The sequence below is a fragment of the Pongo abelii genome, chromosome 1 (assembly GCF_028885655.2).
Source record: "Pongo abelii isolate AG06213 chromosome 1, NHGRI_mPonAbe1-v2.0_pri, whole genome shotgun sequence".
Taxonomy (NCBI): Eukaryota; Metazoa; Chordata; class Mammalia; order Primates; family Hominidae; genus Pongo; species Pongo abelii.
In genome coordinates this window covers 189,282,012-189,296,974 of record NC_071985.2, presented here as the reverse complement: position 1 = coordinate 189,296,974, position 14,963 = coordinate 189,282,012, and the positions used below count along the sequence as shown (strand labels likewise).

At 54.7% G+C, this 14,963-nt stretch overlaps 1 protein-coding gene and 1 long non-coding RNA gene across 9 annotated transcripts in view; both read right to left on the bottom strand.

The window, feature by feature from the left end:
• SLC6A9 (solute carrier family 6 member 9) overlaps positions 1 to 8,290 on the bottom strand; it is a 35,157-nt gene extending 26,867 nt beyond the window's left edge. For 2 of the 7 annotated variants that reach the window (XM_009251201.4, XM_063712642.1), the window contains exons 1-2: positions 8,014 to 8,290; positions 928 to 1,042 (exon numbers count right to left, since the gene is read on the bottom strand). In XM_009251201.4, coding sequence (XP_009249476.1) covers positions 928 to 957 — 30 coding nt within the window. In that variant the 5' untranslated portion in view covers positions 958 to 1,042; positions 8,014 to 8,290. Of the gene's footprint in view, positions 1 to 927; positions 1,043 to 1,165; positions 1,294 to 1,322; positions 1,789 to 8,013 lie in introns of those variants that run through there. The other 5 variants (XM_009251232.4, XM_054536088.2, XM_009251206.4 and 2 more) reach the window with 5 other exon arrangements.
• A 1,967-nt stretch (positions 8,291 to 10,257) lies between these two features.
• On the bottom strand, positions 10,258 to 12,774 carry LOC129051226 (uncharacterized). Of its 2 annotated transcripts, none has more exons than XR_008515314.1 (3): positions 12,606 to 12,774; positions 11,795 to 12,149; positions 10,258 to 11,246 (listed from the first exon to the last, which is right to left on the bottom strand). It is a non-coding gene; the product is annotated as an uncharacterized LOC129051226 (long non-coding RNA). The 2 variants fall into 2 exon arrangements; XR_008515315.2 differs by having other exon boundaries at positions 11,979 to 12,149; positions 12,606 to 12,773.
• Between the last annotated feature and the right edge of the window lie 2,189 nt (positions 12,775 to 14,963).

Genomic DNA, 14,963 nt, shown 5'->3' with positions numbered 1-14,963 from the left:
GGATTTGGCATCATTTTCTCGGTTCCTGCTTCTGGTGCTGACCTGGTCCATCCATCAGCGAGTCTTGCTCCTTCAAGAACCTCACACCTGTAATCCCAGCGCTTTGGAAGGCCGGGGCATGTGGATCACCTGAGGTCAGGAGTTTGAGACCAGCCTGGCCAACATGGTGAAACCCCGTCTCTACTAAAAATACAAAATTAGCTAGGTGTGGTGGCTCATGCCTGTAATCCCAGCTATTTGGGAGGCTGAGGCATGAGAATCGCTTGAATGAACCCAGCAGGGGCGGAGGTTGCAGTGAGCCAAGATCATGCCACTGCACTCTAGCCTGGGCAACAAAGTGAGACTTAGTCTCAAAAAAACAAAAAAGATAAAAAGAATCTCACCCACCCCTCTGTGTCTCGTGGCCTCACCACTACCTCTCCCGTGCTCTAAGGCTGAGGGCAAAGAAGAGCCAGGACTTGGGGAAAGGGTGGAGGGAGATTTTCTGAGAGGCCTCAGGAGAGGATTCAAAACAAAATGTTCTTTGTTACTTTTCAGACTGAGAAGGACCCAAAGAAGTGGAGAAAAACCAGGCAGGGTCTGAGGGAGGACCCCCTTGATCAGCACAGACTGAAGGCGACCGCACAGCCCCGCGTTCCACTGTCCTCTCAGCACCTGAGTGGCCTCCTTCTGTCCGGAGCACCTCTGTGACAAGGATGGGGCGCACACCTCCTGCCTTCTGGCAGGTCTTTGCGGGCTCTGCAGGCTTGGAGCCTGATGCTCTCTGAGCTGCTAGATGAGGGGCTACCTTCCCAGGCCGGGGTCAGCTGGGCACTCAGGAGCCCTGGCAGTGCAGGCCTTCCTAAGCCTTCCAAGCAGCTGGCAGGAGGTCCTGGGGGCAGGGCTTGGGACTCCCCTTCCTCCCCACAGTCTGGCCTCTGTACTCACCAGCATCCCTTTGGCACCTTTTCCTACCATGGCGACGGTGGGTTGGGGCTCTGGTGACGGGGACCACACACACAGGCTCTGCTTCCAGCGCCTTTCAGGCCACAGATCTCAAGAGCTGTGGAGAGAGCAGAGGGTGAGGTGAGGACTTGGCCGTGTGGCCCACAGGGCTCTCCAGACAGGTAGTGCCGAGCCACCCACCACCAGCCCGCCCAGGCCCTCTGCCAGGCCGTGTCCGTACCCTGCTCCTTTCTGGAAGACCCTCAGATCCAGCTCCTTCCCAGTCCCCCCAACCTCTCCCCTGGATCTCTTGATCTCCAGGCTTCCTGTCCCAATGGGCAAAGGTCTATTTTTGACTTTCCAGATGCCCAATCCTGTAAAAGATAAAAAATGAATACCGAACTGGGATGGAGTCCAATTCCTTCATGGTCTGTGTGAATGGCTTCAGCCTTTCCCCAGGAGGGGAATCAGCTCAGATCAGCACACTCTCCCCATCCTCACCCCAGCCAGGCAGCCAGGACGGTCCTTCCCCATCTGGGTGGCACTCAGTGTGGGCTCCAGGGCAGCTGGGTTTGTTGTCATGTCATTCACTTGAACCGAGTTCTGGGCCTGCCACACACCCATGTGCAGCCACACCTCCTTGCACTCCCAGCTGTCCCCTCCATGGCAGTTCACCAGGTGAAATTCTACAAATCCTCAGCACTGCACCGGGCTAAATGTCCCCTCTTCTCTGCAGCCTTTTCTGACCCTCTCTCTCAAAAGAATGAAAAAGTTGCTTCCTCCTTTCTGTTTTGTGCAAATCTCTACTAGTATTCTTATTTCATATGACACTTATTTGCTTATAAGTTCGTCAACCATGAGTCAGTGAGTTCCCCGAGGGCTTGGGACTGTGTTTCTTTTACCCTCTGTGCCCAGCACGTAGCACAGCACTGGGCTTGCAAGATGTGTTAGTTGAATTGAAATGAAAGGAAATAGTGAAGGCGGGACCTCTGAAATGAGGGGTCCAGGCCAGCCCAGGATCTTGTGGGAAGCATATGAGGGGTAAGGTGGGGCTGGCGAGCTGGGGGGCAGCAGCTACGTGGAAGGAACAGCCTCATGGCAATGCTGGTGCACACTGGCTTAATGTCAGATGGGACAGAAGAAAGGTTAGTTGTTGACAGGCCTCGGGAGAAATCCATCTTCAGACAGCCTTAAACAGTTGCCTCATGGCACTCCAGCCTGGGCGACAGAGCGAGGTTCCATCTCAAAAAAAAAAAAAAAAAGTTATCTTGGCCGGACGTGGTGGCTCACGCCTGTAATCCCAGCACTTTAGAAGGCCAAGGCAGGTGGATTACCTGAGTTCAGGAGTTCGAGACCATCCTAGCCAACATGGCGAAACCCTGTCTCTACTAAAATTACAAAAATTAGCTGGGCGTGGTGGCGGGTGCCTGTAATCCCAGCTACTCGGGAGGCTGAGGCAGGAGAATCGCTGGAACCTGGGAGGCAGAGGTTGCAGTGAGCCGAGATTGCGCCACTGCACTCCAGCCTGGGTGACAGAGCAAGACTCTGTCTCAAAAAAAAAAAAAAAGAATTGTCTCATGGGAGGAAACCCCTCCTCAGGGCCTAGACCCAGGAAGGATTCGGCTCTGCCTTTCCGGAGCCTTTCCTGCCTTCCCAGGGAGTCAGCTCTGTTCCCAAGGCTACTCTGGGCAACTCTGCCCCACCCACAGCCACCTGTCAAGGGCCACTTCTCACCTAAAAACCCAGGAAGTCTCTGGAAGGCTGGAGGAGAGATGAGGAGGTCGCTCTTTGCCTATGCAAATCAGCCCTTGGCATTTTTAGGCCCTTTGCCCTGGCTGCCTGGTCTCCTGCAGAGCTTCTCTTCAGGGCAGGGTGGGGACAAGATGTGACCCAGGCTGGCCTGTGGCTCAACTTGTCCTCCTAAAGAGGTTCCTGCTCATGGCTTTGGTCTTCTGGGGGCAAGTAGGGGAAGGGGGGTGTGCTCCCTCAAAAGGAGATCACACCTTGTCCTCTCTCACCCCTGTGCCTCCCTCTCCAGGTGTAAACTCTATATTTGACTTCCTTAAAGCCACCTCTCTTCAGCCAAGGACTAATAATGACAATGATGATAGTAATAACAGCAGATGGCATTAGAAAAAGCCAAGTCAGCTGGACGCAGTGGCTCACGGCTGTAATCCCAGCACTTTGGGAGGCCGAGGGGGCGGATCACCTGAGGTCAGGAGTTTGAGACCAGCCTGGCCAATATGGTGAAATCCCGTCTCTACTAAAAATACAAAAATTAGCCAGGTATGGTGGTATGCGCCTGTAGTCCCAGCTACTCGGGAGGCTGAGACAGGAGGATCGCTTGAATCTAGGAGGTGGAGACGGCAGTGAGCCGAGATCACACCACTGTACTCCAGCCTGGGCGACAGAGCGAGACTTTCCCTAAAAAAAAAAAAAAAAAGAAAAAGAAAAAAAAAAAGCCACGTCACAGGATGGAAATTATTAAGCCTGCTGGTCAGGTAAGTAAACTGAGGACACTGTGTCTCAGCACTTAGGCTGCAGAGGGCCCTCACCCAGGTTATCCTGGAATTCCTCCTGGTTTACCGTCAAAGAGACGGACTCGGAGAGGTCAAATGCCTTCCTTGTAAGTGCTCGAGTGAGGACTTGAACTAGGTTTACAGACCCGACATCTCTGACTCTGACATCTCTGACTGCAAATGCAGTCCCTGCCCTCAGGTAGTTCGTGGACTGGAGGGAAAAGACTGCTTCATGGCGGCTTCCAGGAGAATGAGCTGGGTGTAAAGCTTTGCTGCTTCTCCTGCCTTTGACATTCCTGTTACGTGGTCCCATCTGTCCATTCAGAAAACACCAACTGATTGCCCATGGCGTCCAGCCTCTTCTACATGTGGAAGATCCACAACACCAGGCCCCACACATGCCCCTGAAGCATTTGTGGGCCACTGTTGACAAGCAGTAGTGGGTCACAGAGGCAGTTTAGCTCATGATAAAGAGCTCAGGCTCTGGGATCTGGTAGGCCTGGGCTGGATTTCTGGCTCAGCTACTCACTAGGTATGTGATTTCGAGTAAGTTACTTAACCTCTTTGAGCCTTAGTTTTCTCAGTCTGGAAGATGGGGCTAATAGTAATTTCCTCATAAGTTCTGAAGTTTCTGCCTAATTTTTGTCCTTTCCGCAAGCCCTCCACATGTTCCTCCCCTCCAATCTGTTAATCTTCCCAAAGCCCTAAATCCCTGATTCTCTCCAATAGTTCTCCACAGCCAACAGGATATGGCCTAAATTGCTTAGCAGGCGTTTAAGGCTGGCCACAGCTGGACTCATTTATTCCACAATATTGATTGCAGGTCTGCTCTGGACCAGATCTGTGCTAGGCACCAAGACCTCAAAAGTATCTGCACTCCTGCAGCCTACAGACTAAGGGGCAAGAGTTAAACTGATGACTAAAATTTAAAGAATTACAAACTGAGACCAGGAGTGGTGGCTCACGCCTGTAATCCCAGCACTTTGGGAGGCCAAGGCAGGCGAATCACCTGAGGTCAGGAGTTCGAGACCTGCCTGGCTAACATGGTGAAGGCCCATCTCTACTAAAAATACAAAATTAGCTGGGCGTGGTGGTAGGCGCCTGTAATCCCAGCTACTTGGGAGGCTGAGGCAGGAGAATCACTTGAATCCAGGAGGCAGAGGTTGCAGTGAGCCGAGGTCACGCCATTGCACCCCAGCCTGGGCAAAAAGAGCAGAACTCTTGTCTCAAAAAATAAAAAAATAAAGAATTGCATACTGAGATAAAGGGTGTAAAAGAGAAAGATTGTGTTATGAGACTCTACAATAGGGGGGCCTGGCCTTGTGTAAGACTAGGGGAGGGCTTCCCTGATGAAGTGATGTTTAAGGGTCTAAAGGAGTTAATTAGGCAAAGTGGCAATAATGAGGAAGAGAAGAGGAAGAGAGAGTCAAGCAAATGGAACAATATGTGGAAAGGCTCTGAGGCTGGAGCTCAGACAGTCGGGGGAAATGGTCAAAGATTAAACTGGACAGAGAGGCCTGGCCAGGGCCTTTGGGGTCTGGATTTTGGTCTTCATCTTGAGGGCAAGGGTGGCTATTGACAGCTTTTAAGCAGAAGATCAACTTCAAGGAGGAGCAATTGGTGGAATGTGCATCTTGAAACCATCCCCCTAGATACAGTGTGGAGAAAGGACTGGAGGGAGGCTGAAGTGGAAGAGAGGAAATCAATTAGAAATGGGCCAGGCAAGGCCGGGCGCGGTGGCTCACACCTGTAATCCCAGCACTTTGGGAGGCCGAGGCGGGTGGATCACCTGAGGTCAGGAGTCCAAGACCAGCCTGACAGACATGGAGAAACCCCGTCTCTACTAAAAATACGAAATTAGCCGGGCATGGTGGCAGGCACCTGTAATCCCAGCTGTTCAGGAAGCTGAGTCAGGAGAATTGCTTGAACTTGGGAGGCAGAGGTTGCAGTGAGTCAAGATTGCGCCATTGCACTGTAGCCTGGGCAACAAGAGCGAAACTCCGTCAAAAAAAAAAAAAAAAGAAAAGAAAAAAAAGAAAGAGAGAGAGAGAGGAAGGAAGGAAGGAAGGAGCCAGGCCAAAAATGAGGGGGCTCAGGTTAGGAAGGTGACAATAGGGTGAGGAGAGGTGCACAGATTTCAGAGAAATATAAAAGGTAACATGGCGAGACTTGGTGATGAATCGGACTGTGTCGGGGGAGGGATAAGAAGGAGTCTCTGGTTTCTGTTGGTGCAGTGGGAGGAAGCCGGTGCCCGACCCAGAGGACGAATGCTGGTGAGGCTGCAGGTTTGGTGCAGGGACAGGAGGGCTGGCTTGGACAAGCTGGTCTGAGCTGCTTGTGAGCCACCCAAAGGCAGATGTTGAGACATCAGCCACAGAACCCAGGCCCATCTTGACAGTCTCACTGCTGAGTATCAGACAGGACTGTCAGGTCAATCAGTTTTAACGGTCCATCTTGGCCAAGCCCTGGAGTCCTCACGGGGGATGGAAAGGTGACAGGCTCTTTCCCTAGCTTCAAGGACCTCACAGTTTAGTAGATAGATAGAGGAAGAAGCATAATTTCCATTCACTGTGATGGAGGAAGTGAAGGAGCTGTGGGAGCAGGAAACAGCCCTTAGTTCTACCTGGGAGCCCAGGTCAGCAACCTGCGGCCATCTGCCGCCACGTGAGACTACCCAGCATTTGCAGAGGGCTCCTGCTTCATGCCTTTGCCCCGGCACCCGTTCCATCTTTTTTGAGCACCCTTGTCTCCACTTCCACCTGCATATATCCTACCCATCCTCAAAACCTATCCCAATGCTATTATCTTCATGAAGCCTTCCTAGGTCCTCCCCGTTGCTGTCAGCCTTCCTACTGTACCCCCACGCTTGCCACACGTAGCAATTGCGGCATGTTTCCTTGTGCCCAAGTGTGGGTCCCCACTAGATGGAGAGTTCTACCAGGGCAGAGGTGTGATTCTTCTGTGTCCCAAGGGCCGGGAACTGAGCGGGTACAGCCGCAGTCGCCGCATAGGCCAAGTAAAGGGGGCGTTTTCTCTGCGGTCCTTGGAAACACTTGGGCATGCTCAGTGTCGCCCATTAGTCCCTAGAACCAGTCCCCTCACCCACTACTCTCCAACCTTCTGATGCTCCCTCACTTTGGGAGTCTTTAACCTTTCAGGTTATTCTCTCCTTCCCCACTCCTCGCCCCGCAGCCTTTATTTCCCAAAGGCCGCACCCTCAAGTTCCTTTCAGCAGAGAAATAGACCGCGCTTTGTGCGGAAGCTGTCAGCGAGCCGAGGTCCCGTCTCCTTTAAGAGTGATCCGCGAGGGGGTGTGGCTTGCCGAGAGCAGGCCCGAAAGGGGGTGCGGCTCCTTTAAGTATCCGCCGGCCCGAGGCGCGGAGGCCCCGGGTCGGCGGGCAGGGGCGCGGTCGGTCTCGGAGCAGCGGCACCGCCCGCAGCGTCCCGGTTCCTCGAAGCGGGGCGCGTCCGCTTTAATCGGGGAGAGAGATGTGGGGGCACGGGCGTTACATCAGCCGCCACGTGTGGGCCTAAGCTGGCGTGGAGGCGGCGGCCCCGCCCCCGGCCCCTGCGGTGGAAAAGTACCGGGGCGCCGAGGTCCCCGCCCCACGGCCCCGCCCCCGGGCCGGCTCCGGCCCTCGGGGCAAGCCCCACTCTCCCGCCCGGCCCGGCCCCGCCGCCTGCTCGAGATCTGCAGTGGCTGCCGGGTGCGGAGCGCCAGCCGGGGGTGGGCTCCCCAGGGCTGCTAGGCCCCTGCCCTCACCTGCGGCCGCCCGGCCCCGCCCTAGGCGTGCCGGTAATGAGGGTTGGGGTGGGGAGGGCACGGATTCTTCCCAGGGTAGCAGCCCCCAGAGAACTCCCCGCTCGCTCGCAGTCCCTTCCCAAAGCCGCGGCCAGAGCGCGGACAAAGAGAGGCTGAGTGCGCCAGGACTCTCCCGCGCGGCTTCCCGGGTCCCGCGGGCGCACGGGCACGGGCACTGGCACCGGCACCGGCACCGGGAGGGCAGATAGGGAGGGAGGCAGGCCGGCTGGAGGGGCCAGATAGGCAGCCAGGCTGGCGGGCGCTGAGAGGCGATGGAGCGAGCGGGAGCCCGCACGCTGGGCGCAGGCACGGCCGATTATCGACCCCCGCAGGCCCCCAGAGCGCAGAACCACTGGCTCCCCGGACGGACAGTGCCCCGCTCTGGCTCCGGCGCTACCCGCACAGCCTGCGCCCGCCGCCCCCGATCGAACCGGCGTCTGGCGCCCCCCCCACCACCCCACGCAGGAGCTCCCCCCACTTCCCTCTCCCTCCCGCTTCAGCTCCTTGGTGACAGCGGTGACACCCAGACGCGCGCACCTACCCCGACCTTTGCGGCGAGACAGACATCCCGGTGCTTGCACCCACACTCTTACCCACAGATGCCCGCATACATGCGCGATCACACACACACACACACACACACACACACACACACACACGCACACGCTGGTCCTGGGGCTCAGCTCCGCGGAGCTGCCGAACACTCAGACCGACGGCAGGACAGACGGAGGCGCGGGCCCCAGCGTCCCCTTCCCCCAGCCCCCTTACCATGCTGCAGCCCCCGGCCCAGGCGTGCTGGGTCTGCACCGCGGTGCGCCCAGGTGGCTTTCTTAAAGGGAAAGTTGCATCAGCCTCCCGAGGCTCTGTGCCGCGCCGAGTCCGCCCGCCCCGCCGCGCCGCTCGCAGCTCTTCCACAGCCTGTTGTGTTTTGGTTTCGGGGAGGCGGGGGCTAAGAGTTTGGTGAAAGTTTGAAGAGTGGAGAAGGCTTGGGAGATCTAGCCAAGTCCCTCCCCTACCCGAACAGCTCCCCTGGCCGTCCTCCCCTCTCCATCCCATCCCCTCCCACCCGTGCCGACTTCTCAGGCTCCTCCTCCCAGGGAATAAAATTACAAGTCTCTCCAGCTTTCAGATGATTGATCCCCACGAACCCCTGGGAGTGGGCGCCACAAAGGAGTCCCCTTCTCCGCCCCTGCCTCGCTGCCCTCCAGCTGGGGCCCTTGAGCAAGCAGATGTGGGCCCCTTCGGGCTAGGCTGGAATGAAGCCAGAAGGCCTGGGGCACTTTGGGGGGCTGAGGCTGGAGTTAGCCCTCCAGGCCCCTGGCCTTCTGCGCCTGCGTTTCCCTTAGAGAGAAGTCAGAGCAAATTCCATTCCCTTTGGAGCAGAGCCGCTAGAGACTGTGGGCACTGCTGGGTAAGGCCTAGGTCCTACTCCTTGGAACTGGAGGGCTCGGGGGAGCCCTTTCTCAAATTTCCTTCCTGGACCACCGGCTTGGTCAGCTCTACTTTTGAGGTGGTGTTACAAGGGCTGCAGACACCAACCTGGGACCCCTCCTCCTTCCGTGGTGAGACAGACCTGGGTTACAATCTCAGCTAAAAAACTCTTTGCCAAAAGGAGCATGGTGAGCCTCGGTTTCCCCTTCTGTGAAACGGAGAGAAGGGGCCAAGGAAATGCATGTGTGTGTATATAAAGCCCATTGCTCCAGGCTGCCTCTGAGGAGTGGTGGCTGGCATTTGGAATGAGCATCCCACATTTGCATACCTTGTGAGAGCCACCACCTTTCAGGGCGAGTGGCCAGTTAGTACTGTCAGAGGAACTGGTTTTTGCCCCAACCTGAGTAGGGCATCTGCTAAGGGAAGGGGCCCAGCCTACAGAGGCAATTTCTACTTTGGACCCTGAGTCCTCACCATTTTCTGGCCAGGAAACAGTTTAATTTTTTTCCTTGGGACAGTCAGCCTCCAAGAAGCGAGTGCACACATGCCAAACTCACATGAAACCAATTGTTGAGTGAGATTCCAGTTTATTAATTTATCAGAGGCACTGAACAAGATAACAGGCATCAAGCCCAGGCATTCCCTGAAATGCGAGCTCTCTCAGGCCACACGCGGTCCATTCCACAAACCTTCCTCAGAGCCAAAGTACAAAGACAGCTCTCTGTTGCCTCCTATTCACACTGGACTCCTGATCAGAGCTGGGAAGACACCTTAGTCTTATCAGCAAGATTATTTTCACTTTTACTTTGTCCCCAAACCTAGTAGGTATAGCATGTTTGGGATTTTTAGTCTCCTACAAGCCAAGTGCAGGTATTTGTTGTGTGAGTTGTGTGCACACACACCTGGATCTGGGCAACCTGTTGTGTCTGTGCCCCCAGACACCTGAGCCCCTGATTGCATATTTGTGTAGGTACATCTGTGGAAGACTGATTGTGTGCACTGCAGCAGGTCTGTGTAGTTGTGTGTATGCCCAATTCCTGGGACTGGGCAGATGGGGTCCAAGCCCTCTACATCTCTCCTGCCAGGACGTAACTTCCTCCATAAATTGTTTTTAGGATCTTCCTCCTTGCCTCCTCGCTGGGGCTCATCAAAAGGGATACCACCACCCCAGGGAAGGCAGATGGAGGATGTTGAAGAGGCCCCCAAGTAGAGGAAGGCAGACAAGGAAGAGTATGAAGGGGAAAAGGCCTCCCTCCTTCTCCCTTCCAGCAGTAGGCTGGGGTGGGGACAGGCCTAGAAGAGGGCACTGAGCGCTAAGAACACTCAGTGAAGATTCTGAGAGTTTTCATGGCTCAGGGAATCCATATGAAGGGAGGCAGGTGTAGGGTGCTGAAAGCCAGACTTCCAGGATGCCCTCAGGCCTAGGGGCTTGGGGCCTGGGCAGTTAGAAGAGAGGAGGATGGGTGCTCAGGGGCCAGCCCTCTGAGGCCCCATCAGAAAGAGGAAGGCTTGGGGACTAACCTGGGGACAGGGAGGCAGCCTAGCACGTGGGGTGAAGAAAAGAGAAAATTTTCCTTGGAGTGTTTAGGGAGATTGGGGATGTTGGCCAGAGGGCTTTATTAGACTAACACTGGCATAGCTCAAAGTCTATTTGTATACATAGAAACAGATTCATGGATATGTGTGTTTTACCCACCTTGACCCAGAAAGAGCTTCAGGAAACCACACAGTGAGCTGTGTCCTGAGGAGACACTTGTGAGAAAGATTCTGGTTTGAAAAGCCATCTCCTTGAGACAGGGACTAGAGAGGCTGTTTTTTTCCAATCAGAATGAGGCCCAAAGGAGGCAGGTTTGGGCCCAGCCCGGGTGGGAGCTGGGATAGCCTCCGTCCCTGGCTGTGAGCCCCTGGCTCTGAGCAGCTGGCCTGCAGGGTGGGAAGGGCATGGCCAGCCTGGGCCACTGTGGGGCGGGCAGGGGGATCAGGACTGAGGACAGACTGGGGCGAGGGAGGGGATGGGGGGACGGATGGAGTGAGACATTTTGATGGGCCTGCTTTTTCCTGGGGCAGGGCAGCAGCGGGCCGGGGCCCACCCACCACCCACTGCAGGCTGAAATGTGGCTCAGGAGCCTCCAGTTACTGCAGCCAGTGGAGCTATTTCCTGGGAGAGCTGCGTCCAGCGTCAGAGCCCCCAGGGCTGGCTGGTTTCCTCGAGTGGTGTCATCAGCCTGCAGGATCAAGACCTCTGTTTCGGGATGCACATAGTCAGCTTAGGTGTGTGTCTAGTAGGAATATGAATAATGCCAGACTTGGGCCACTTCTGGTGGTCACCGCAGGAGCCGGCAGCACTTGGCACCTTGATGGAGGGGTGCTGGGGGCCTGCTGAGAAGGTGGGGGAGGGTGGACATTGCCTGTAGTTGAAGTCAGGCCTGGCCAGGGGTCTCCACCTCCTTAGAACCCCAGCCTCAGTAGCCGGGAAGCATTACTGGGAGGTGCCTGCCTGGGCTCTGCTCTCAGATTCCTCCTTTCTTGAACCTGGAGCCCAGCGGTCGGTGCCTGGCACCTCCACTGCCCTGTCCCAATGCAGAGGAGCAGGTTAGATTGGTTTCAGATCCGAGAGCTGTCTCTGGGGCTCCAGGTACCCCTTAGGCCATCCTGTTGTGGTTTCTCTACCCCTGAGACCCTGCCACCCCAGCCCTGCCACCCCAGCCCTGCCACCCCAGCCTAGGGGCAGCATAAGCCAATCATGGGGCTCAGAACAGGGGTTCCGGGCTGGACCTCAGTGGCTCCAGGTAAAATCAGGCATATAGACAGGAAGTATTGACTTTGGCCTTGTCCAAGGGGCAGCCCCAATCTCCAGAGCTTTCAACACCCAGACTCCTAAATCGCTTTGAGCTCCCAAAGTCCTGAATTCCCAATGTCAAGGGTGCCAGAGCACCCAACATTGTAGAGGACCCAAAACCCAGAGCCCCCAGTGCCAAATTCCCAGGGGGCCTGGGGTACCCAACATCCAGACCACCCCATGTTCATAACATTCCATTTTCAGAGTGCCAGTGTTCCACTTCACTGCACCTGGAGGGAGGGAGTGGGGTCCCTACATAACTGAGGTCCCTTCAGTGACCTATTATCTGAGGAGTGGCCATGACTGAAGTCAGCGCTGGGGTGGTGCTGGCATTTCTTCCTCGATGCTCCCATCCTGGGTCTGGAGAGGTCGAGCAGGCTTGCAGGTGGGATGGCGTTTCCTCTGGCCTCAGCCCAGCCTGGTCACAGGCCATGTGGCATTGAATGTCCATTTATTCACTCACCAAACATTAGTGCGCATCTGCCATGTGCTGGGAATTGAGCTACTCTCTGGGAGAACAACCATGAGAGAGAAGGGGTTCCTGTTCTCCCAGACGGGACAGGTGACATTGTGCCTGTGCTGGTATGTCAGTGTGGTTCAGCCGTCTGTGGCCCGCGTGTAGCTGTGGGCATGGCTATGAGAATGAATGGCTGTGAGTGTGATGGTGTTGGCGTGAGTCTGTGCCTGCAGCCCACATCAGCAAGTTAATGTGTGTGACTATTATGGTGGGTCTGGTTATGTCCGTCTGTCTGGCCATCCTAATAATCCCTCTTTGCCTCACTGCTATTTCAAGGATTGGAAGTAAGGCCCCCTTCCCCTCAGACCCAAGGTACTGAGGGTCAGGCCTCACTGTAGGGAGGAACGGGCTGGTTCCTGAGCTAGAGACTGACCCCAGAGCTGCCCTGCAGCAGGGCTAAAGATTTCTCCCACTGCTCCTGCCCCTGCTGGACCCAGAGCCTCTTTGGATTGGGAAGACAGGAAGAGGGGTGGCTATAAGCCGAGTGGTCGACACCAAAAATAGCCATCTGCCCTGGGGAGGATCCTCTGGCACCACTTCCTCCTCCAGTCCAGCCCAACCTGGCCCACTGACCTGGAGCTTCGGTAGGGCTCCTGTCTGACTCCATTTCCCCAACTCCTATCTGAGTAACCCTCTCAGACTCAAAGGAGGGACACAGCAATGATGTCACTACAAATTATGACATCATAAAGAGCTCTGGCAGCATCACAAGGAGTGACCCCAGACCGCGGGCGGGGCTCCATCTGCTGGCAGCTCCCCAGCAGGGATGGCAGGGCTGGATAAGCCCTCCCTGGGGCCCTGCCTTATCTGTCCCCCACACATATGTGATAAGCCTCTTACCATGGGTTGGCCCAGGGAGCAGGTAGGGAGCAGGCCGGAAGAGAGGAAAGGCCAGCTGGGGCTGGCTGAACTCCAGAGAAGAAAGCCAGGGTCAGGGAGTCCTGGCAGAACCCCAGCAAGGGGAGATGTGGGGTCACTGTTGGGGGCAGTGTGGAGCTGTGGTTAGGGCCGTGGATTCTGAAGCCAGGCTGCCTGCATTTGTATTCCAGGTCTCCACTTGATGCCTATGTAAGCAGACCTCAGCTTCCTCAATATTCCTTACCAGGAATACTATTAATATTAGCAGTGACTATCAACCATGGTATCGTTGTGGGGATTAAAGGATTTAATGTGTGTGAAATCGGCACAGAAGAGGGCCTGGCTCACAGAGAGCCCTCATCCATCCTCCTTCCTAGATCCGATCTTCCCCGGGAGCTACCCACCATACCCAACAGCACACTTGCGTGGCCGGGGCCTAGGTGGGGTTCCCAAAAGCTGCCCAGCCCCACACACATCCCACACCTACCCTGTCTGTAATCACCCCGAAACTCCCCAGGAACCCTGGCCTTTTCGGAATGTTTTCTTCCAGCAATCTCCCCAGACACATTGTGGCCCTGGTGCCCTCTGGTGACAAAAGCCATACATGGCAGTTACAGCTGCATCCCCAGGACACATTGGGCCAGACAAGGTGCTGCCCCTTGTCTGATTATTTTGTGTCATCACATCAAGTTTTCAAAGTAGGAATTATCTGCATTTTCTAGAATGAGAGCTCAGGCAGGTTAAATAATTTGCTGCAGGTTATAGAGCTAATAAGTGGTAGAACATGAACTTGGATTGAGGTTGGCCGGTGTCCAAAACATGAACTTGAATTCAGGTTGGCCTGTGTCCAAAAGCTATTATTTCACCCCATGCACAATATAGTAGGGAGGGATGTGCTGGCATGGCCACGGGGCCCAGTAGATGTTTTACATTATGAGCCATTCTGCTAGTTTGAGTATAACTATGGTTGAGTGTATGGCCATTGAGATTCTCCATCTGTGAATATGGAGCAGTGTGACCTGGTTTTGAGCACAATAAGGTTGGGTGTTTTTTGTGGCTTTGGTGTGGCTGTATGATTGTATTGTGTGAGTGCAACCATGGCTGGGCTTGTTGTGAGAGATTAGCCGTGGCGTGTGGGGCTGGCCTGACTGTGTGTGTGTGTGTGTGTGTGTGTGTGTGTGTGTGTGTGTGTGTGAGTATGACTGTGTTGTGGAGGGGTGTATAGCCAGTGGGATTGTGTGGGGAAAGGTGACGAAGGGCCCTGAGTTCCCAGCACCACTTGCCTTTTTGGTCCCAGGCCTGCATCTGCTCACCATGACTGCATGATGGATGGCTTCACATGCCAAACACACTCCCAGGGGCCTACTAGGGTTCTCCTTCCCCCAACCCCCCTTTTATTTTTCGAGGAAGTAAAGCAAATAGTACCACAGATGGAGTTGGTCTTCCTTTTTTCCATGGGATATTTGTGAAAGCATTTTACATGCCTTTGAGTGATATCTAAAAAGAAGTGTCATTTTTAAAAAGTCAATGTGACTATTCTAATTAATTTGAACATCAGTTCTCAGGGTGTTGATGGCAGATCCCTGGGAATCTTTAAGACTCTTACAGGGAATCCACAAGGCAAAAGCTATTTTCCTAACAATACTAAATTGTTATTTGCCACTTTCAATTTATCGATATTTGCACATGATGTAAGAGCAACGGTGGGTGAAACTGTTGGCACCTAAGCATGAATCAAGGCACGGCACCCAACTGTACCAGTAATCTTTGTATTCGTCTCCACCATGGTGCATGACTAGTAACAATAGGAGGGAAAAAAGGGCCAGTGTTGCCTTGTTTATTTATTTATTTTTATTTTTGGGACGGAGTCTCACTTCATCACCCAGGCTTGAGTGCAGTGACACGATCTAAGCTCACTGCAACCTCCACTTCCTGGGTTCATGTGATTCTCCTGTCTCAGCCTCCCAAGTAGCTGAGATTACAGGGGCACACCACCATGCCTGGCTAATTTTTGTATTTTTAGTGGAGACAGGATTTCATCATGTTGGCCAGGCTGGTCTTGAACTCCTGACC